This window comes from Gambusia affinis, linkage group LG10, assembly GCF_019740435.1.
Source record: "Gambusia affinis linkage group LG10, SWU_Gaff_1.0, whole genome shotgun sequence".
NCBI lineage: Eukaryota > Metazoa > Chordata > Actinopteri > Cyprinodontiformes > Poeciliidae > Gambusia > Gambusia affinis.
In genome coordinates this window covers 29,299,549-29,321,851 of record NC_057877.1, presented here as the reverse complement: position 1 = coordinate 29,321,851, position 22,303 = coordinate 29,299,549, and the positions used below count along the sequence as shown (strand labels likewise).

Genomic DNA, 22,303 nt, shown 5'->3' with positions numbered 1-22,303 from the left:
CTGTGTGACCTCAGCGGAGCCTCTCTGGGCCAGGCGCCGTGTTTCTGGACGAGGTTGTCCTCTTCCTGTCACGCTACGTCTCGCTCTCGTCCCTTTCCATGTCAGTCAGAGCTGCAGATTTCCAGCTGTGTCTGCACGCACAAATAAGGAGAGGTCAGAGGTCAGCGACTTCAGCCTCCGTGTTCTGCAGATGTCAGAACGCCAGGAGTTTCTCTGAGTGGCAGCAGATGTTTGTCCAACTTTATCAACACAGAAAAACCATCAGATGTTAGGATTTTAAATCATGTTTGTGAGAAAAAACAATCAGATCAATCAGATCAATCAGATCAGTTAGATCAGTTAGATCAGTTGTTACCATGAGGAAAAAAATAAACCAGAAACGTTACAACAGACATTTAGTCTTCACAGATCACCAGAGACAAAATGATCGATTTTAGTTCCTAAAGCTACAGATAATCTGAGTAAAGAAAAATAAAAAAAGATGTATGGACATAAATATATTATGAAATATATATTTCATGGTTTGGATCTACAGATGCTCTACTGGCAGCTAAACATTTAGCTTAAATATGTAGTTTTCAAACTAAATATGCACTTAGGATGCTAATAACTAGATATTAAAACCAATATTCACTTCAATATCCAACCTAAATATCTGTTTTGAAGCTGAAGCTAATGTTCAGTAAAAGGCGACTGAAACGCAGAGCCACAGCAGGTGAACGTCGATCAAACGGCCGTGAAGTTCGCAGGTTGGTTGGTAGAGATGGAAACAGTTCTGGTACCAGAGCAGGAGACGGTTCTGGATGTGGTCCAGACTCACTGACATTCATCGTTTCTGAGCCCTCTGTGGCGAGTTCAGGCTCTCTCTCTCTCTCTGCAGCTCTAAAGCTCTGACTTCATGACAAAAACCAAACTGTTTCTCAGCTCAACTGAAATCTGTACAGAGAGATGGAGGCAGATCAACTTCATCTCTCTCTCCCCGATACATGAGGATGCATCAGGGGTCACAGCGGGTCGGTGGGCCTGGCTGCAGGAAACGGCTCACTAATCCGACTAAATGAGTCTGAACTGCAGCCAGCCCCATCACTTCATTCATAAACTCTCCTCCTGTCAGTCTGGAACCGTCTGCAGGTTCCTAAAAACAGGTCAATCCAAAAATAACAGAAAACCGTCTCTGGCCTAAATTAGCATTAGCTAGTTTATGCTAATGCTAGTTCTTTCTGCTGTTTTCACAGTTTTAACCCGACTCTGGGCTGCTTTAAGCGTCACATCAGCGTCACTATGCTAGCCTAAATAGCATCTCAATGCTAGCATGTAGCAGCTATCGCTAATGTTAGCGTCCACAGTCCAGATTTGGAAAGAAGCTCCATGAATGATGAGGACTTCCTGAAACTCTTTGCTCCAATCTGCTGGCTGAAGAACAGAAACTAAAAATTTTTATTTAGCTCAGATGTATGTTTGGTTAATAAGTTAAGAGCAAAAACATTTTTAAATGAAAATGTTCCTTATTTTTTGACTTAATGTTAATTAAAATGTGATTACATACAAAACCTGAAATAAAGTAGATTAAATGTTTAATCAAGTCCCTCTGCTGAAATAATTCACTTCGGGAAGAAAAAACTGTTTTAGTTGAACGACGTCAGTGGGAAGCAGAACCGTGTCACTTCCTGTTCGTTTGGTTCTAAACGTGTCACTTCCTGTTTGTTTGGTTCTAAACGTGTCACTTCCTGTTCGTTTGGCTCTAAACGTGTCACTTCCTGTTCGTTTGGCTCTAAACGTGTCACTTCCTGTTCGTTTGGCTCTAAACGTGTCACTTCCTGTTCGTTTGGCTCTAAACGTGTCACTTCCTGTTCGTTTGGTCCTGACTGGGTGGTGTCACTGCGAGGCGAGAAGCTTCAGCTTTTACAGGATCAGAGTTTAATGATGGATTTTCATGATTGAATGTTTCCTTTTTGTCAGATAAAGTCATTAACTGTCATAAAATGTTTCCTATCTGAAGTTTTTCCATGTGTGGAAATAAATCAGATGATCAAGAAAGTAGAGAAAAATACTTTATGAGATTTTCTGCAGAGGAATTTTCTTTGTTCTTCATCTGTGATCATTTTCTGTGAACCAACCAGCAGCTTCGCTGCTCAAAGCTCCAACTGTTCCTCTTCCTCCGGTCCAACAGAACCTCCGTCTCTCTCTCTAACTTTCTCTCTGCTGCCTCCATGTTGGCTGGAGGAAGACGAGGATTAGATGAAGGCCAGACGGTGTAATGCAGAAAGCTGAGCTAAGCCCTATTAGCGAGAGTCATTAGCCGTCTGGTTCTGCACGCAAACACTCGACTATCAGGAAGAAACAGAGGAAACCTCAGCAGGGTGGAGATCTGAGTGGACGAAGGAAAAACATGGAGATTCCTTCTGAAGAAACCGTCCAGACTGGACCGGAACCCAGAACTCAGCAGAACCGAACCGCCGGGTCACTTTTATTCAACTGATTTATTCAAAACAAATCCGACTTTTACACGGCGGTCTGAACGACTCGGTTCTGTTTTCACCCAAAATGAATCAGATCTGATTTAGTTCCTCTGCAGTCTGAACAGCCACGTCGCGTTTCATCCGACTTTTACAACATTAACGTTGAACATGCGTCATATTCTGCCAGGCGGTAAATCTGGACGTAAACATGAATGAATGTAAACATTTTAGGATGATGAAAGCCGTTAGTAGCTGTTCTACCGACCATATGAAAAAAAATTAATTAGCTTAAAGGAAACATGCTAATTTAAAAAAACTTTTTGTGTTGGTATCAAATTTCAGATTTAATTTCATCTCTGCTGAAATTTGCATATTTTGCAAAACTGCAATGAAAACATTTTTTTTTTGCATCACATGATCAGCAGCTGAAAACCACGAAGAAGACGACAGGAAATGGATGAGGAAGATGAACGACTAATCGCTTTCTAGCAGCTTCCGTTGTCTGCTGAGCATCTGGCAACCAATCTGTGCTGTCCATACGGAGCGCTGCGGCGGCCATCTTTACCGCCGTAAACGGAGCGCTGCGGCGGCCATCTTTACCGCCGTAAACGGAGCGCTGCGGCGGCCATCTTTACCGCTGTAAACTGCTGGGCGATGGCTACGTTCTTCTTCTTGAGTCGTTTGAGGTCGGAAACCGTTCAGTCTGACTGCCGTCGCAGTTATTTAGTTGCAGGAAGAATAATCCAAACAACATAAAAAATGGAAGCAGCAGAACTTCCTGCTCCGTTCGGCCTCTCGCTGCCTCTGCTCTCGTTTTGTGCTTCAGTCTGATGTCAAGGTCGCCAAAACCTTTCAAGGACGTCCTGTCAGGAAGGAGGTTTGGGGTTCAGATGTTCAGCAGATGCAACTGTAGCTGTGGCTCATAATAACTTCTAGTTATTAATGTTTGAGGTCCAATAACTGCAGTTCTGTGGATTTTTATGGCTGGAATAAGAATTATTTCAATCCTCAGATATTTTATCCTTTTATTGGTTTTGCTGATCAATTATGATCAACAAAATGTGTCTTTTTTTGACTTAGCATTACAAAATAAACTTTAATGCCTAAGTTAAAACTGATTTGATCTGGACGTGCTGTGGTGGCGTAGAGGACAACGCCACCCACATTTGGAGGCCTTCAGTCCTTGACGCGGTGGTCGCGGGTTCGATTCCTGGACTCGTCTGACATTTGCCACATATTGAAACGTCTCATTGTCACAATTTACTTTATATTCTAAATGAAACATTTTTCATTCTCTTTGTGTGTTTATGTCAAAATATTTCCATCTAAAGCTAAACAGCTTTGATAAAAAGATTATTTTTGGAAAATTCTGCATAATATCAGATAAATCCCCCAACTTTAGTTTTTTATTTTTATTTTTTACCAAAAAACTGAATTTTAAATGTGAATGTAATTGACTTTAGCTGGTGTGTTTGTGTGTCTCTGTCTCGACGTCGGCACCAGAACTTTCCAGACTGACTGTGTGTTTAGTAGCAGGAAGGTAGCTTAGCATTTCCTCAGTGCTTTGTAGCATTAGCTTGTGGTAGCAGGAAGGTAGCTTAGCATTTCCTCAGTGCTTTGTAGCATTAGCTTGTGGTAGCAGGAAGGTAGCTTAGTGCTTTGTAGCATAAATGTTTCTCATTTTTAAAAATAAAACCTGTAAACCAGCAGCTTCTCTTTGTCGGTTTCCCATTTTCTGATTCTGTCAGCAGTGATGCTTCGTCACTGTGGGAACCAGAACAGGTTGATTATTTTCCCGTTTGACCTCTGACCTCTAGAACAATAGACCGTCTGGAGGAGGACGCCGTCCTCTGCTCTCCATCTGGACTGAAACTGACAAACATGAAATTAATCCATAATCTACAGATCAAACTTTCCTTTTCTTTCAATGAAACCTTTAAAGTTGATAACTTGATAAAAGTTTTTCTCTATGAAAATCTGCTGAGACAGAAACTGGAGAGATTACAGAAACACTCCTCAGATTTTACAGGCTGCAGTCACACCAACACGGCTCAGTCCACTTTAATCCAGCTTTAATCCAACTCCAGTCCGTTTGCCTAGAAAGTCCAGTTCAGTTGGTGAGGTGAGAACGCTAATCGACCTCTGACCTCTGGTCCTCTAAACTTCGGTCCGGACACCAACACTAAAATCTGACGCCTCCATCTTGTTTCCATCTGGTGAAACAGGAAGTTGCTCTCAGTGTCTTCAGAGGTTTTTGTGTGGTTTCCTTCAGTGGTTGTTGGTGCAGCGCCCCCACAGGCCAGGAGGGGAACAGGTTGGTTTGACTCAGAACCACAGCAGCTGCAGGTGGAGCAGATGTTCTGGTTCCAGTAGAACCGGGTCGACCGGACTGAAGGAGGAAATCACTCTGAGCTTCCTCAGAACTGATGGTTGTGTATTTTTACTGGTTCTTTCTTTCATTTGAAGTTAAACTTTAACTGTGTTTTCTGTGAGGTTTAGTTCAGGGGCCCCTAGGGGCCGATTGCATCCTGTTTGTTTTATTCTCTCTCTGGTACCAACAACCTTTCAGCAGGTCAAAGTTCTTCTTTGGCCTCTAATGATCCATCATTGGATCCAGGTGCGTTAAACCAGGGAGAGACTAAAACCTGCAGGATGCCGGCCCTCAGGGGCCACTGTGGGGGCCCCTGGTCTAGTTTTTGTCTGAAGCAGTGGAACAGATTTCTGTCCAGTTCCAGTTTGACGGTTCCAGGTTAGCTTTGGGTCAGTTCTGCCTTGTTATTAGCAGATGATGTGATTCTGTTGGTGTCACCAGTGTTATCAGCTGTTTATAAAGAGAAGGGGAGTGAGGACAGAACCTGGTGGAACACCACTGGACACGTGGAGTCAGGTGTGAAATCATGAGGTTTGTGGCTTCATCTGGACCCAGATGTCACTGAAACCTCTTTCCTTTGTGAATGTCTGTGAATCCATTTCCTGATTGGTTGTGACATGGAGGAGCAGACTGCGCCCTGCTGGACGGCGGCGTTCCTCAGGGTCAGGATCCTGGAGCGTTTCACCAGAGAGGCGTCTCTGTGAGGTAGAGCAGATCTGGAATCTCCGGCTCTATCCTAGATAAAGTCTGTATCTGTTAACTGCAGATCAGCTCTCTGATAATGTGGCATTCAGCCTGCTGACCTTCTGGAGGAGCCAATCAGCAGGCAGCGGCCTCGCCGCCGTCCTGCGGCCTCGCCGCCGTCCTGCTGCCTCGCCGCCGTCCTGCTGCCTCGCCGCCGTCCTGCTGCCTCGCCGCCGTCCTGCGGCCTCGCCGCCGTCCTGCGGCCGCCGTGGAAGCTGCAGACGTTATCATGCGGCTGAGCGCCGAGGTCAGAGCGCCAACTGAAAATCCCAAAATCTGATTAATTTAAACGAGGAACTGTCTGCATCCCGGCATTAACCCCCACCACCATCGCAGCTCCATATGTGCCCCCCCCCTCGCAGAGGTCACGAGGTCAACCCAGAGCGGACGTAAATCTGTGGCCTCGCCGTCGACCTCCGATCCCTCCCCCACCCTGTCTGCAGCCGCCTGTCTGGTGAGGATCGCTGATACTGAAAGGCTCCCTGTGTCCCGGCGATAACACCAGGGCGGCAGCAGTGCGGGGGCAGGGCGGCGCGCTGTCCTCCGTCTGATAATGCGTCATGCTGCGGGCTCTGACCGCCGCCGGCCCTGTCCCGTCGCTGCCATTGTTCTCCTGCGTTAATTATCCCACCAGGAGCCGCGAAGCTTCAGCTGCGTGTCGCTTTTCACAACGATGACAAGAAATTAATGCGCTGGAGACAAAACCGGAACCAAAGGAGAGACGGATCCGACAGCAGGAATAATTACACAAAACACAGTTTGGTCGGCCAAAGTGAAGCCGATTCCTCGGTTTTAACAATCCTGTCTTCTAAAACCTTTAGCATACGCCGCTAATGTGAACCGAACGGCTAACGGAAAATGTTTAAATCATATTTCTGTGGACAAGTTTAGCTCTTTACTGTCTGCTTCGTTCGGTGACATCCCATAATATTATTTAGAGCCAGAAAATGTAAAAGCTGACATGTCAGTGTCACATGTCTGCTCCTTACCAGAGGCACAAAACCCAAAGGTAAGTTTATGTGCGAACCTCCAGCTCTCGTTTCTCTACTTCCTGTTTATCAGAGCCGTGTGCAGCGTCAACAGCTCATGAATTTACGCTTCGCCTGGTTGATTCATTCCTAACAGAAACACCTAATTCACATTTTCCTTCTTATTCTTTTCTTTTGAAAAGAAAAGACAACTTTATGACAGTTGGATGGAAATAAAGTTAGCAGCGACTTTCTGAATAATCACAGTAAACAACTGAATAAATTAACTTGGGTTTTTCAAAGGTTTCATTTCCAGTTTTATGGATTTTTCCCGCATCATTCAGTCCCAACAGAAACGACTAGAACAGATAATCAGAGATCAGGAGCTCCCAGTTCTGCTCCCTGAGGTTCTCCTGCAGACCACAAACTTTCCTTCATTATCAGTTTTATCCATTTTAACGGCGTCAGAGCCGCTGGCCGCCTGAACCAACCGGCTGCGGTAAAAAGTTCAAACTCAGAACCAGAAACCGGCTGCGATGCCGATGTTCTGGTGGTTTTATAGGAGCTGCTGGGTCAAATATTTATTTCAATCTCTGAAATGTTCAGCATGACGGAGGCGTAATCACCCTGTGGAAAAACTTTCCTGCTGATTATTTTTAGCTGAAGATCAGCAATAAAACATGAACTTTTATGTTAATCTGAATGGAAGTGTTTAAAATCCCTGCAGGGTTTTTAAGGGAATACTCAGAAATGATGAATTTCTCCAGCAGGATTTGGTTGTTTCAGCAGATTTGATCCATATTTTAGGACAGAAACAGAATAAAGTATCTGATGCCCTTTTGAATCCAGGATTCTGGGAAATTTAATGTTACATTAATGTTTGTAGAGATGTTTTAAACTCTGCTCTTGGAAATTGGACGTTTATTCTGGGTGACTTTTTTTTGTTCATCTCAGGTTTCTGTCCAGATTTGATTCTGATGAAGAAAATCTGCAGGTTTGTGGTTTTTGTGCGTTTTATTTTTTTAACTTCAGCTCATCAAATGTTTGGCAAAACGTGACAACAGATTATCATAAATTCCCCTCCCTTAATCTGCAGCTGCTGACTGTAGAAATCAACCTGCAGGTCTGTATCAAACTTAAACGTCGCTCAAAGCTAACGCAGGTTTTATGTCTCAATAATCTAAATGATGTAAGTTTTAAGTTTTCAACTGAATATGACAACATGATGTTGGATTCTGGATCCATAAAACATCAGCAAAGAACCGAGAGAATAAAATAGTTTAAAACAATCTTCAAACCACGGAAAATAAAGATTTCTGGAGAAACAGGAAACAGAAACTCTGTCAAGTTAGTTTTGGATACATAGAACAGCTACACACACACACACACACACACACACACACACACACAGACACAAAGGTAATTATAGTTAACTAAAACTAACAAAATAACAAAAACTGGAAGTGAGAAAATTTTTTAACTGAAATAAAAACTATTGGGGAAAAACTGTAACTAAGTGAATTATATATATATATATATATATATATATATATATATATATATATATATATATATATATATATATCTATGTATATATTGTGTTCTTGATTTAATACTTTTAAATTGGGCCTCTGTCTCTTTAAAAGCTTCTGCTGTTTCTGAAGCTCCGCCTCCAGGAAGTCATCCAACATGGCGGCTCCTATAATGAGCTCAGCAGCTGAACGGGGGAGGAGCTGCGCCTCGAAGGCGGAGCTAGGTCCACCCAGGCCTTTTAACAGCGGAATGGTTGCCATGGAGATTGAAAGATTTCTCAAACATGGAAGCATTAAAGTAACACTGCGGGTTTGTTTTTAATGAGAGACATTAAAAGCTGATGGAGGATAAAAACAGATTCTGGTGACGCCGCCGCGTTAAGCAGTTCCTCTCTTCGTTATTAGATTTCAGAACAGGTCCAGTTTGATGTGATGCAGATTTGGTTCTGAGTTGTTTTCACTTCGTTAACCAGCTGCTGATCACAGATCTGTTGTTTTATTTTTGTCTTGAGCAAAATTAGAAGCGATCAAAGCTGATTTACATCATGAAGACGATATTTTCCTGTTCATGTTGCATTAAAGCAGCAGAGGAACCGGCTCAGTTCATTGATTTAGTTAAAAACTTAGAATAAACAAACTGGCCATAAACTGCTCAGATGACAGGAACAAGTATTTATATCATGAAACAACCTTTATGTTGCTCCTGGATCTGCTGACTCTGCATTAAAAGCTGCAGCTGCAGGTCTTCAAACGGCTCACATGTTTCCAACAGAGACCATGAACATGTAGCTCATCAAGAAACCAAGGAGCAGCAAACAAAACCCCGAAACGACGCAGAGCTCCTCAGCAGAACGTTGTTATTCAGCTTCATGCTGTGGAACTCAAGGAGGAACAAAATCAACTCCAGAATAATGTTAGCATTGAAAACATTTAGTAGTTTTATAGTAGATAAAATCTACTGATGTCTTGGACTGATCAAGATTCTTTTTAATCTTTTTAGTCCAGATTAAACTAAAAACAAAATCTATGCCACAAGAATCAGTTCAGCTTGAATGAAAATCTTTAACTTCAACATAAAATATCGGTGCAGAGCAGAGAAAAGTCTCCGGACGCCCCTCTTCCTAGGAAAGGGTTCGCCACCATCTGAGCTTAGTTTGGACCCCTCCAGGACCTGCTGGCCTGGTTCTGAAGAGCTCCGGTCCTCCAGCGCTGCCGACCGGCTGCTGCTGCTGCGGGGATTATGCTGAGCCATGGTGCTGCCATGGCAACCGGGAGGGAGAGGCGGTGTGTGGGCCGAGAGCAAATATAGCAGCGAGGGGGAGGAGGGCGACGAGAAACCCAAACAAAAGATCCAAAGTGGAGACGTCACCAGAAATCTGCAGAGGAAAAATAAAGAAGCTGCTCAGCATTTTCAGACGCATCAGATCAAACCTGTTTCAGTCTGCAGAGCATTGCATCATGGGAACGCTCACATTGCAGGATGACTTCACCTGAGGCGGGATTTTCTACCTGCAAGGGGGGGGGGGGGCAAAGGAGGGCGTGGTCAGCGACATATGGGCGGAGCCCGTGACCTGGAGGCGGAGCCTGGCAGAGGGATGCCTATTAACAGACTTTTCTGTCATTCCTGGAAAATTTCCATGTTCCTGCAGGTTGGGAAGCTGGAATACTTTGGAGTTTTGTTATTCGACGGTATTGGGTGGTTCTGGGACAGCTCTGTGTTAAACCTGTTAAAGTACATAATAAAATGTTACGGCTGCTGACAGAAGTAAACGTGCAGCAAATGGTGAAACAAATAACAAACGCCCGAATGATGCAAACTCCAAAACACACAAAACTTTTCAACAGAGAAACGCTGCAAACGAATCATCCTACAGTCACACAAAACAGCAGCAACAACCTGCAATTAATAAAACAAATTGTAATAAAAAATGTTGCAACCTCAGGAATAAAAACAATAGGGAAAACGCAACAAATTGCACAAACAGCAGTAAGTCCTCCGGACCACTAGGGGGAGTCTGTAGTAGCTAATATCACCTACTAAACATGCTGCTGTTCTATAAAATTGTAAAGTACACGACTCTTCTTTAACTTTATCCTTAACATCCCGTCTTTAGACTGTCCCTGTGTCCCTCTGTGATTTGGCTCGACTCCCCCTAGTGGTCTGGAGGACTTCCGTTTTGTGGTGTGAGCTTGGAAAGTTTTAAGCTTTCTATTGTTTTTGCTATTTTCCTATTTACTTCTATTTTCTGCTGTTGCAGCGTTTTTCTTTTTCTTGTGCCTCTTTGTGTTTGTTATTTTGTTTATTTGTTTCCTGCGTCTGTCGGCCTCCATAGAGTAGACAGTTAGAAGCATTCGCACGCCTTGTGGCCCCTGATCCCCATGAATCCAGATCACAGCCGTTTCTGTGATCTGAATCATCCTGTCTGAGCTGAATCTTCTCCTGGAGATCTGTTTCCACCGGGACCAGGCTTCAGAGAGCGGCCGCTCTTCTCCAACAGGGGGGACAGTTGGACGCCTCTCTGTGGCGCTGGAGGCAGAGAGGAAGCTTCATGATGGCGTTAGGACCAGGATGTGGGTGAATCAGGGCGGCTGTGTGCGCTCACAGCCGGAGCATATGCTGCAGGAGGAACCGGGACGTCAGCGGCACCGGCGTCTGCAGTGAGCCTGCAGAGAGGCCATATTTTCTGTCACAGCTACATTTGGCTGCTGAGCAGCGCTGAGCTCACATCCTGCTGCACAGAGAGTCAGACATGTTGGGAAATGATTTGTTGTTTTCAACAGAGATTCACCAGCAGCTACACTTTTACAGCTGAATGCAGGTTATCCAGTTTATTCACACAGTTTGTGAAAAAAAAAACAAGTTTTTGACTTTAATCTCGCTGTCGTTACATTTATGTTTTTCGTGGAAATATGAATATTTACAGTTCAGGAAGAGAAGGATGAACGGTCTGGACCGGACCTGAAGGAAGAATCCGTCTCTGTGGCGCCGCCCTGGAGGTAAAAATCAAAACAACAGTTCATATCCAGTATATGTGGGGTCTGCAGAGCTGGTAACTGCAAGCTGTCCTCCTGACCCTTGACCTGTACAGATCCTGGATGGAGGGAGAGTCAGCTCTGATGGTTCCCTTCAGTCTGGACTATGTTGATCAATATTCCATCTATTGTGGTTCAGAAGCAGCTCTTACCAGCTGCGTCTGCAGCCCAGATTTAAAGGATCTCAGTGTTTTGGCTGTTTTACAGTTTTCTGGAAGTTTATTCCAGATTTGGGGTGCATAGAAGTTGAATGCTGCATCTCTATGTTTGGTTGTGGATGCAGAGGAGACCAACGTGAGCAAATATTTAATTTCTCATAAAATGCAGAGAGATATTTATGAATGTTTTACCAGTTTGAGGACATTCATGACCTTGATGTGTCCTGAAACATGAAGGTCGCGATGTTCCTGAACACACCATGGCCTGATGTGTCTTGATCTAAACTCTGGATTAGATCAAAAAATATTTATGGGTTAGAATGGCCTAGTCAAAGTCCAGACCGAAATCCAATTGGGAATATGTGGCAAGATCTGAGTGTGTTTGAAGATGCTGGCTCCGCCCCTTTTAGAGAGGATAGAGGGGCTTATTGAGACGTTGTGGTGTTTGGTGATGTTGGCGGCTCCAGAGGAAGGTCGTTGGTTTGACCTTCAGAAATAGGACAAAGTTTTGAAACTTTTTCTTTTCATGAGTTCCTGGTTCCTTCCAACACAGCAATCAACTGTCAGCCGGCGGCTGTGTGCTGATTTACTTCCTGCTGCCTTCTCCTCCTGATCAGATGCTCCCTAATTCTGCAGGGTCTGAGGTCAAAGGTCGTCCGTTGAGTCCTGGTTAATCAGCTGCTTCCAGGCGGAGTCGTCCTCGTGGCGTTTTGATGTCACAGACTGGAAGCTGCGGCTGATAAGCCGGCGGTCGCCAGGTGTCGGTGGGTCATCAGAGCCGGCCGTATCGCTCGGCCTCTATCTCTGGAAAAACGTTTCTGTTTGGACGAACCGTCGGCTTTTAGCTTTGGCTCGGCTTGCAGGTGGTGTTTGACCTCAGAGACATAACGGCTGATTACAGCTGAGCTGCTTGTTCTTCTGGGACAACGGCGGAGGTTTGAGGTTGTTCAGGAACAGAAAACGTTTCCAGGGACAGCGGCGTTATCGGAATCCGTCTGCAGCTCCCAGTTTCAACAGAAACGTGAGCGAAGCCGATAGGCTGACAGCTGCAGCTTTAGCAGGATCTCAGCTGCAGATTCATTTCTGTCACTAGTGAGAAATCTTCATCACTTAGATGTGCTTAAAAATGCAAATTGTGTTGGATTATTGATACATAAACCTGCAACCAATTATCTTTAGTGTTTCTTCAGGACCTGCTGGCGGACATCTGACCCCTCGCTTGTTGTTGAGGCAACAGTTTGAGAGTTAAGAGCAGTTGCTCCAAGGAGAGACACATTCAATCACCCTTCACTAGAACCACTTCAATCTGTTGAAGGTCAGTTTCCTTCCATCAGGAGGCCCAAGAATGAAAAATCTGTTTGTTTTTAATGGTCATTAAATGCATCAACACAAAAAACTCTGAACACACCGACAGACACGTTTACCGTCATCAACAGCCCCACCATTACTGAAGGCCAAACCATAACACCGCCACCACCGTGCTGAGCAGACGAGCTGCTCCTCTTCGTCTCGTCTGACCAGAAAATCTTCCAGAATCCTGCAGCTTCTTGTGAGGATCAGGAACTGGAGTCAGGCCGACCTGAGAACAGCTAACAGCTAACAGTGGTGATAACTGCTAGCTAAGAAGCTAGCTACGCTAAAGTGCTAACCATAAAGATTACTTTGGCTAACGCCAAAGCACCACTCCAACATGAAATTCAGCAGAAAATAAGGCTAAATGTTATACCAACATGTTTAGCAGAAGCTAATGCTAACATGCTTTACTAACATGACATTTAGTGAAACCTTCTGCTAACGTGCTACTCCAAGATGATATGTAGCTAAATCTAGTGCTATAGCTCTACACCAACGTGCTATTTAGTAGAAGCTAATGCTATTGATCTCAGAAGATTAAAGTTATGAATTTATGACCCCAATCCACTTCTTTAGGCCCAGTGCATGCTGGGTCTTGCGTTTCCTGCTGTGTTTGCATCTCATTCAGAATGCACCGACCCCGGTGTCTGGGGGGTAATTAGAGCGGGGCGCTCTGCTGTTGTCGGGGCAGTTAAACGGCCGCGGACGGGGCAGATTAATTCCCCTGCGCCTCTTTGTGTGACGAAGCCCAGAGTCAGTTTCTGTGTCATTGTTGGGCTCCATCTGTGCCACACACACAGCGGCAGCAGCAATTAAACCTGGTTGACACACTTCAGGGTCCGGCACGAGCCATCTGGGAGAAAACGTAATACAGCAGCTTTAAACACACCCACTCTTCCTCCTCCTCCTCTTCCTCTGCTGTCCTCAGACGGACGGACCAGCAGGCTTTTATTCATCCTGAAGTGGGACGCCACAGACGCTCTGGGCAGCTGCAGTTACTGATGCCGGCTGATATTTTATTGACATTATGCTATCAGCTGCAGATTACCATGTGGGGGCGTCTGGTTCTGGGTCCTGTTGTTCTCCTCCAACTGGGTCCAGTTCCTGTTCTAACAGATGAGAGAATTAGATGTTGGTTGGGATTATTTTTCCAGGAAATGTCTTTTCATTGCTCTCTGTAATGTTTTAATCATTTGTGAAGCACGCAGAGAACTCATTTTAAACTGATATGCTTCCTTTTATTTTAAAACAAACTTTCTTCTGTATTCTGGTTCACATGGAAATGTAAATGTTTGAAACGCAGCGATGGAGCAGCGCCATGCATGTCGATATGTGGTAAACCTACTGATCTGAATTAGGGACGGACTCACCAGGATTTGTTGTGTTTTTGTCCTTCATATCATTCCAGGTTATTTAATGATCGCGGTACAATTCTTCAGACATACATACATCAACCCCTTCATAGTTTTTTTTTTTGTTATTGCACCAAAATGTTTCAGATCAACAACCTCTGACTATGTTCAGCAGAAAATACGACTCAAACTAAATGATTTCATGTTTTCAGAATGTAACTGACCTGAACGGCCCGATTTCCATGTTTTCACCCAAAAATAAATCAGATTGCTGCCACTTCTATATGTGGAGCTAAATCACATCCAGTAGTTTTCCAAGCATCTGAACCAGGTTACGTTTTATCCATCGTTGATGGGAGAGACACATCATAATTCTGCAGCAGAAGATGTCAGATGGTAAATCTGGAAAGGATTATATCGAAGTGACTGAAAGCAGTCTGAGTCAGTGAACACATCACAACCCAACCCCACCAATCCCACTCCACATCCAAACAGACTTCTGTACTTTCAGCAGCTATGTTAGCCTAACTTCAGCATGTTCCTTCTCTGTTTTGATGTGACTTGTTGATAGTTGAGTTTGAATCTTGTTTCATTGTATTTGCATTCAGTGTTGCATTATTTCATTATGCTTTGTTGAAATTTGTTTCTGCTCATGTTTCTGAATCGCTTTTCAATCAGGTTGGGGTCTGGACTTTAGCTAGGTCTTTGCTATTCTGCTGTAGATTAGCTGCTGCTAACCTGCTTACTGAGGCCTATAGAGTCTGGGATGGAGCTCTTCACAGGTTCTGGTCATTTTTGAACTTCAACCTCTGCACTTGGGCTGAATCTGCTGGGATATTCACTCATGTTAAAAGTGGTTCTACCTAAGATGTTTTCCTCTTGGGAATAAGCTTTCTCTCTGTAAATTAATCAACTCCACAGTTTGGAAATAACCTAACACCAGATGTGTTTTATTTTCTCTCTGGAAAACCACAGTAAAAGTGATTCATTATGATCCACCAATAGATGTATTTCTTTGGAAAACTGGAACTGGAGGCCAATGGCTGACGGCATTCTCCTCCTGAGCCTCGAGCTCTGAGCATGCGCGCAGTGGCTGGTATGTCAGGAGGCGGGAGAATATGGGGTTTCCCACTCTGATTTGTAAAATAGGGGTGTGAGAGTGATTTTAAAAACACTTCTACAACTAAAACCGCGATTTGATGGACAAATAAATACACAACTTCAATTCTCTTTTCTTTTTAAGTCTTAAAATAATAGAATGTATTAACTGCAATATTTTTTCAGGGAGATTCTATGTTTTAAATTAAATACCCCATCCATCCCGTAGTGTTCCTCGGTGGAGTGGTACGGTCCGGCCGGTGTCTGACTCCGCCAGGCCAGCCTCCATTGCTCACTACTCGTCTAAAAATGGAGCCGATAGGACGGAGGTTTGTGTGGAGGAGAAGGAAAGGGGACCGCTGATAGACATGGAGCTAACGGCCCAATTTTAATTTGTGTTTTAATGGAGCGGAGTTTTGTTCAGGCATAGTGCGCCTCCATGAAGAGCCCCGAGCTGTTAGCATGTGTGAGAAAACAGCCGAAACCCGGAGCTCGCTTTTCGCTTTTTATCCATTTATTTTACTCTGAAGCAGGCATTCAGACGGACGACTTGCAGATTAATAGATAGACTAACTTATAAACAGATTTTATTATAATTATACTCGTCGGTTTGTTACTTTCGGCCGTTTTCACCCGTCCCGTTGAAAACGATGTACAACACGGTGTGGACGGCAGAGAAAACCGGAGAGGACGGAGACTGGCGGGACGTGATGATGCCCTATTCCACCGAGCTGATCTTCTACCTGGAGATGGATCAGCCTCCAGGTAGGCGGGGGAACCGGGAGGGACGAGACACGGGAGCGGGCCATCTGGCTGTGGTGGTGCTGTGGTCGGTTTGGTTCCCCCTGGAATCAGTGGAAGGTTTTAACAGCTTCGTCCCGCTGGACTCCATTAATGCTGGAGGTAGCTTCTGATTCAGAGATTTTTAAAGGAATATTCCACACATTTTAACGGCTTTATTTCAGATTAAGAAACTTGGAGTGAATTTATATAAACTGACCATTATGTCAGAGCTTTTTTTTAAACCATGTAAACTACGTTAGTTGCCCTAAATCTCAAACTTTTATTGAATAATCTGTAAACCAGCCCAGGTTCGTCTAAAGACTGAATTCTTGAACATTTGAGGTAAAGAAAATGGTAAAAAATGTTTTTTTCCTGAACTTTCCCCAATAGCCTGCAGGTTTCATAATTTTGTCATTTTTATCTGAAATAAGGTGGTAGAGAGGCCCAAGATGCTTTCAAATCCTCATGTCTATTCTTATTAGATTCACAGATAAAAGCTACATGATTTCCAGACTATAAATATTGGGGATGCATTCCTCTGCCTGATCTTTGTCTGTTTGGACACATATTACATAAATTACAGCAGCAAATCTGCTTCTCTTTGTTAAAGCCACAGATTGTTTCCCTGCAGACTGATTCTGGCTTTCAAACACAAACCAGCTCTTTAACAGGACTTTTTGCAGTAATCTTTAATATTTGGACAATGTTTGATTGGAGGTGAAATAGTTCAGCGTTTCCTGTGAATCAGCAGCTTTAGTTCTTTATTTCTGGATCTTTCTGAGCTCAGCGCTGCGTTCAGGGGGGATGGGGATTCAGACGGAGTAAAACCCGGACAAAATCCTCCGTCCGTCTTCTCTGCAGTGTATTTCAGCGTCTGTCACCGGATCGCTGCGTCTTCCTGCTTCATTTGTTCCTCATTGTGTCGGAGTCACCACCGACCCGCTGAGGTCCGGTGAGAACCGGGTCGGTTTCCTGGACCTTTGAGCTGCAGGTTGATGATCATCCTGATGTGATGCTGCAGGAAAGCGACTCGGCTGAGTCTCTGCAGCGTTTTGTTGCTCCTCATCTTCTCTGGTTCTGGTTGGTTGGTTTGACGGTTTTCAGACAGAACCTCTGTGATCTGGTCGGAGGAGGACGTGGTGCTGTTCAGCTGCTCTGTTTGGACCTCTCAGGCCCGGTTAGAGGAGCTGAAGCATTTCTGCTGCATTCCTTCAATCAGCTGATCAAACCTCCACCAGCTGCAAATCTCACAACAAATCCAGGCAGTAGACGGGTTCTGCTCCAGGTCCGGTTCTGCTCCAGGTCCGGTTCTGCTCCAGGTCCGGTTCTGCTCCAGGTCCGGTTCTGCTCCCACCTGTTGGGTCTAGCTCCTCCTCCGTCCTTTCTTCCTCCTCAGAGCCCCGCCTCCTCCTTCCAGGTTGCGTCCTGATTGGCTGAGGCTTCGGGTTTAGGAGCGGCCCGGCCCGGTCCGTTCCTCAGTCCGACTGAGCGTCGAGGAGGAGGAGAGCAGCTGAGGTCCGGTTGCTCGGCAACATGCAACTGATGGACGGCACCGTGCAGGACGGTAGGACTCGGACCTTCATTCCTCCAGTGGCTCTGGTTCTGATCCAGAGTCACATGATCCCTACTCTTCCAGAACTTTTTGTGTTTCTGGGCTCAGGACAGTTTGAAGCTTCATTACAGCAGAACCAGGTCCAGTTCCTCCAGCTGCTGCAGAACCAGCATGGTTCTGGTTGTTCTGATCCGTTAGTCTGATCAGCTGCAGCCTGAACTGAACTGGTTCTGGTTCTGATCAGCTGTTCTGCTGGGTCCGATTCTTTTTAGTGAACTTTGTCTCTGTGTGTGTGTCTGTGTGTTTGTTTCTACTACGTTGTGGGGACCCACAAGGAGAAACACTGTTTTGGGTCAGAGGTCAGATTTAGGACTAAGGTGGTTGGTTAGGATAAGGATAAGGGTCAGGCTGTAGAAATGAATGGAAGTCGATGGAAAGTCCCCACAAAGATAGCCGTGCAAACATGTGTGTGTGTGTGTGTGTGTGTTGGTGTGTGTGTGTTGTGCTCCTTTGTCTGTCGGCCCCTTTGTTTCCCTCGGCTCGGTGAGGTGAGGTCCGGTTGGAAAACGGTTCCAGGTCCTCAGTGGTTCTTTGTTTGGGGGGGTTCTGGTCCGGATGCAGGATGACCCTGTTCTGGTTCTGGTTCTGGTTCTGGTTCTGGTTCTGGACCTGATTTAACAGAAACATGGGTTCAGTTTCTGGTTCCTCTATTTTCTGCTCCTGATCAAAGCTCAGATCTGTTAGAGTTTAGAGATTTGCACTTTATGAAACTGTAATTACTGCGTGTGTTTTTATTTAGGGGTGTGTGTGTGTGTGTGTGTGTGTGTGTGTGTGTGTGTGTGTGAGAGCCACATGTTTCTGACTGCAGAAAACTTTCTAAACCTGTTAGTTTAAATGAGAAGCTGAGCTGCAGCTTCCTGGTTTTACTTGCAGCAAATGCTGCAGGAGATGCAGGACCTGATGCTGCTGCAGCTGGTGATGCAGCTGGTGATGCAGCTGGTGATGCAGCGGCGGCTGCGTCTTACTTTGTGACTCTGAACTATTGTTTGTGGAGGAGACAAAATGTTCCAGTAGCTGCAGCCAATCAGAGGTCGGCGCTCCATCAGAGCAGCAGGACGGATCCTCCAGTCAACGAGCTTCACCTCGTTCATTCATTCATTCATTCATTCATTCATTCATTCATTCATTCATTCCAGGTTTGTTTTCCTCTCAGGGTTACACGCTGCTGATTTTCCTGAAACATTTTTCATTCTTCAGTTTTTTCAGACAAAGGAACTGGAGGAAACTGAGCAGGAAGAGGAAATATTTGTATTTCTTTATTAACCAGTGAGGTCACATCCTCTTTGGTAAACGACTCCGGCTGCATCTGCATAGTAACAATTATCATATTCTCAAAGATCAATAAACTTTAGATCCTAATCAATATTCGACACTGGAGCCAGAAGACATTTTAAATATCCAAAACAAACAAACAAACCAGAAACAACAAATAAAATAAATCATGAAATTTCTGTAAAAAAAAAATTCTCCTTCAAAATAAAGTTCAGTTGAGACCAAAACTGAAACTTTTAGCATCCAGTTTTTGGTACAAAGAAAATAAACAATATATGGTGCAAATAGAAATTACTGAGTGTTTTCATTTATTGATTATTATGACAAGAAATAATAATTATTCATAACAATTCATGTGAAAATTGAATGGAAACAGTAACTGTGCTAAAATGTGACATTATTGTCTGATCTGATATTTTCTGCTGTTTTTTTGCTGCTTTGAGGAAAAACTTTGGATTTTGTTCAGTTGCTGAACTCGTCTGCAGCGCTGCGGCCATGTTGCTTCGAGGTGCAACAATACCGATTATTATTCACAGAAAAGCAGAAATATTGATCCACATCATCTTCAGGGTGATGCAGGAAGATAAAACCATGTTTGAACTTTGAACTCCAGAGAAAAGGTTGAAGGTTTAAATTCTGCTCTGATGTCTAAAAGTGACAAATGTTTTTGTTCCTGAGACCATTTGGAACAGGTGATCTATTTACTGCTGATTAAGAAAAATATTTGTCCTTTTTTATTGAACTCATTGTCTCAGGATTAAAACCTGTTTGGATTATTTGTTTTTCATTATTTGCTCTCATCAGGTTTTTTGTTGCCGATTGTGAAACCGATCCCCCATGAGGTCGATCTCTGCCCATCACCTGGATTGGCTGTAAATTTTTCGGTATAAATTCTGCTACATGATCTGGCAATAAATTCACCTACTTTAGACATAAATTACTAAATATTTGCAGGCATAAAACAGCAGCTGTTGAGTCAAAAGGACTGAAAACCTGCAATCAATAAAACAATATTTAATAATAAAGTTCTCAACAGCCCAATTTAAATATAACAAATCCAATAAATGTAACACTGCCTACATCAAATAATCTCATTAATGCTGGTTCTGATTGGCTGGTTCTGACTGAGTGGAATAATTCTGCAGAACACAGAGGAGGTATCGATTATTATTTCCAGAGTTTATCTATCTCATCTTAGTACACAGTGAAAGTTTTAATGCAGATGTAAAATCTTTAAGCTACCTGTTGCTTTAGATCAGTGTTTCTCAATTCCAGTCCTCAGGTCTTCTTCTTCTTCTTCTTCTTGTTTTTTTTATGGCGGTTGGCAAACAACTTTTAGGTGCATTACTGCCACCTTCTAGACTGGAGTATGGATCAGATGTAAAATCACTATAATCTTCCCATAATACCTGTTCTTCTTAGAAAATTAAAAATACTATTAAAAACTACATCCACCGATGATCTTTGAAGCAAACTTCTAATATCTAACTTATTTTTATTCCTATTTAAATTTCTAATTAACTCCTCCCTTTCTCGAACATACTTACTACATTCTAAAAAAAATGTTGTATTGTTTCTAATTTCCCACAATAACTACAGAAACCTGTATCATGTTAGTCCTCAGGTCTCCTGCTCTGCATGTTTTAGATGAGCCTCTATTCCAGAGCAGCTGATTCTAATGATTGCATCACCATTAAGGGCTGCAGGAGCCTGATAATCACCACATATTTAATCCAGGTGTGTGGCAGAAGGGAAACACCTAAAACATGCAGGGTGGGGGCCTGAGGACTGGAATTGAGAAACGCTGGTCTAAGCAGATGTTCGGTGTGAGCGTTCACTGCAGGTGGAGCAGAAGCGGCGCTCCGTCTGTGAAATATTACTACCAGCAGCGGGAGCAGAACCAGAGTCTTGCAGCGATAGTTCAAAGACTTAAACAATTTTTCGGGTTATTTGTTCAGCTTTCTGACTGTGATGCTCTTCCAGCTGAGTGTTGGTAGCTGTGCTGCTTTACCTGCTGTCTGATCGCTCCGGATCTCCCTGTTTTCCCTGCATTGAGCCTCAATGTAGCCAAACTCCGTCAGATGTTTGTTTTTTAACCGTGATATTAGATTCGTTGTGTTGATGCATTTTGACGAGCATTTCTTCAGCAGAACTCAAACTTCCACATTCACCCTCTGAGCGTTAAAGTTCCTTTAACATCGCTTAGGATTTGTTGCTGCGCAGCGTGAAGGATTACCCATCACTGTCGGTAAACACTTTTCACAGAAATCAGCCGATTATGATCGGTGGCTGATCGATCGGCACACCTCTACTAAAATCCAGTTTTTAGTATTTTTAATTTCAAGAATTATTGCATCATATTGATGGCAGTCAGAATCAAAATCATCTCCTGGGATAACACTATATCGTCATCAGAGCAAATCAATTGAAGATATTGTGCAGAAGTTGCTGATTTTCTCCCATGTTACTCCCAGGTGTCTCATCGCTCGCCCTCTCTGTCTCTCTCTCTCAGCTCTTCCTCCAAAGCCAGTCAAACCCCGCCCGTCGTCGTCTTCTTCTGGGGTCAGAGGTGACGATGGCGACTCGCTGCAGGAAGCAGAGTGGTACTGGGGAGACATATCCAGGTAGATCCGCCTCAGCGCTCGCGTCTGGAACAATGTTCTGGTTTCTCTCAGCTCTTTGAATCATGGAAACAAAATGATCTGCTTTAATCTGCTGCTACTGATGGTTGCTATGGTGATTTCAGCATCAGGCCTCCAGTTATAACATGTGGGTACTGGTGGTTCCACCAGTACGTTGTGGAATTTGGATTATTTTTATAATTATTTAGTGATTATGTTCTTAAAACAATCTCCTATTTCTTGCAGAAAACTAGATTTACTTTTAAATAATTTTTTTCAGTTTACTAAGATATTAGCAGTAGAAAGTAGAAATACTTGGGAGGGTTTTGTGTTTTTGCAGTGCACAACACGAGTTCCCAAACTTTTCAACCTGTGACCCCAAAATAACAGCATCACAAACTGGCGCCCCCTACTGGCAACCAGGAAACCACTTAAAAAAGAGCATGAAAGTATTTCCCTCTTTTTAAAAATAAATATATAGAATTATGTATTTTTGATGAATTTATTGGATAAAAGTGATTAATTATGTATAATTGCTTCCTAATAGTGTATTATAAGCCTGGCAGTCAAAGCATTCCTTGTTTTTTGTTTTCAGAAAAATTAAGAATTGAAAGAAAATAATTGCTTTATTTTATTTTATTTTATTTTTTAATTTAATCCAGATCACAAATGTCTCTGTTGCTCTCAGCGTTTCATTGGTGGAGAAGATTTATTCCTAAAATAAAAGTTTATAGCTGATGTTTTGAACCAACCAGCCCAGCTCTGATTGGTCCGCTCTCTGGTTGGTCCGCTGTGAAAACATCTCTCCACCAATGAAACGCTGAGAGCAACAGAGACATTTGTGATCTGGATTAAATGCATTAATATGTATATATAATTTTTTAAAAGCATGGCGGGCAGACTTCCGGGTCAACGCTGCAACAAGATGGCCGCATAAAAACAGGCTC

General features: G+C 43.6%; 1 protein-coding gene across 3 annotated transcripts in view; it reads left to right on the top strand.

Moving 5' to 3' along the window:
- LOC122838122 (phosphatidylinositol 3-kinase regulatory subunit gamma-like) overlaps window positions 1-21,382 on the top strand; it is a 37,216-nt gene extending 15,834 nt beyond the window's left edge. For 2 of the 3 annotated variants that reach the window (XM_044128512.1, XM_044128513.1), the window contains exon 3: window positions 21,248-21,382. In XM_044128512.1, the coding sequence (XP_043984447.1) occupies window positions 21,248-21,363 (116 nt within the window). In that variant the 3' untranslated portion in view covers window positions 21,364-21,382. Of the gene's footprint in view, window positions 1-15,334; window positions 15,834-21,247 lie in introns of those variants that run through there. The other variant, XM_044128515.1, reaches the window with a different exon arrangement.
- Window positions 21,383-22,303: the final 921 nt, after the last annotated feature.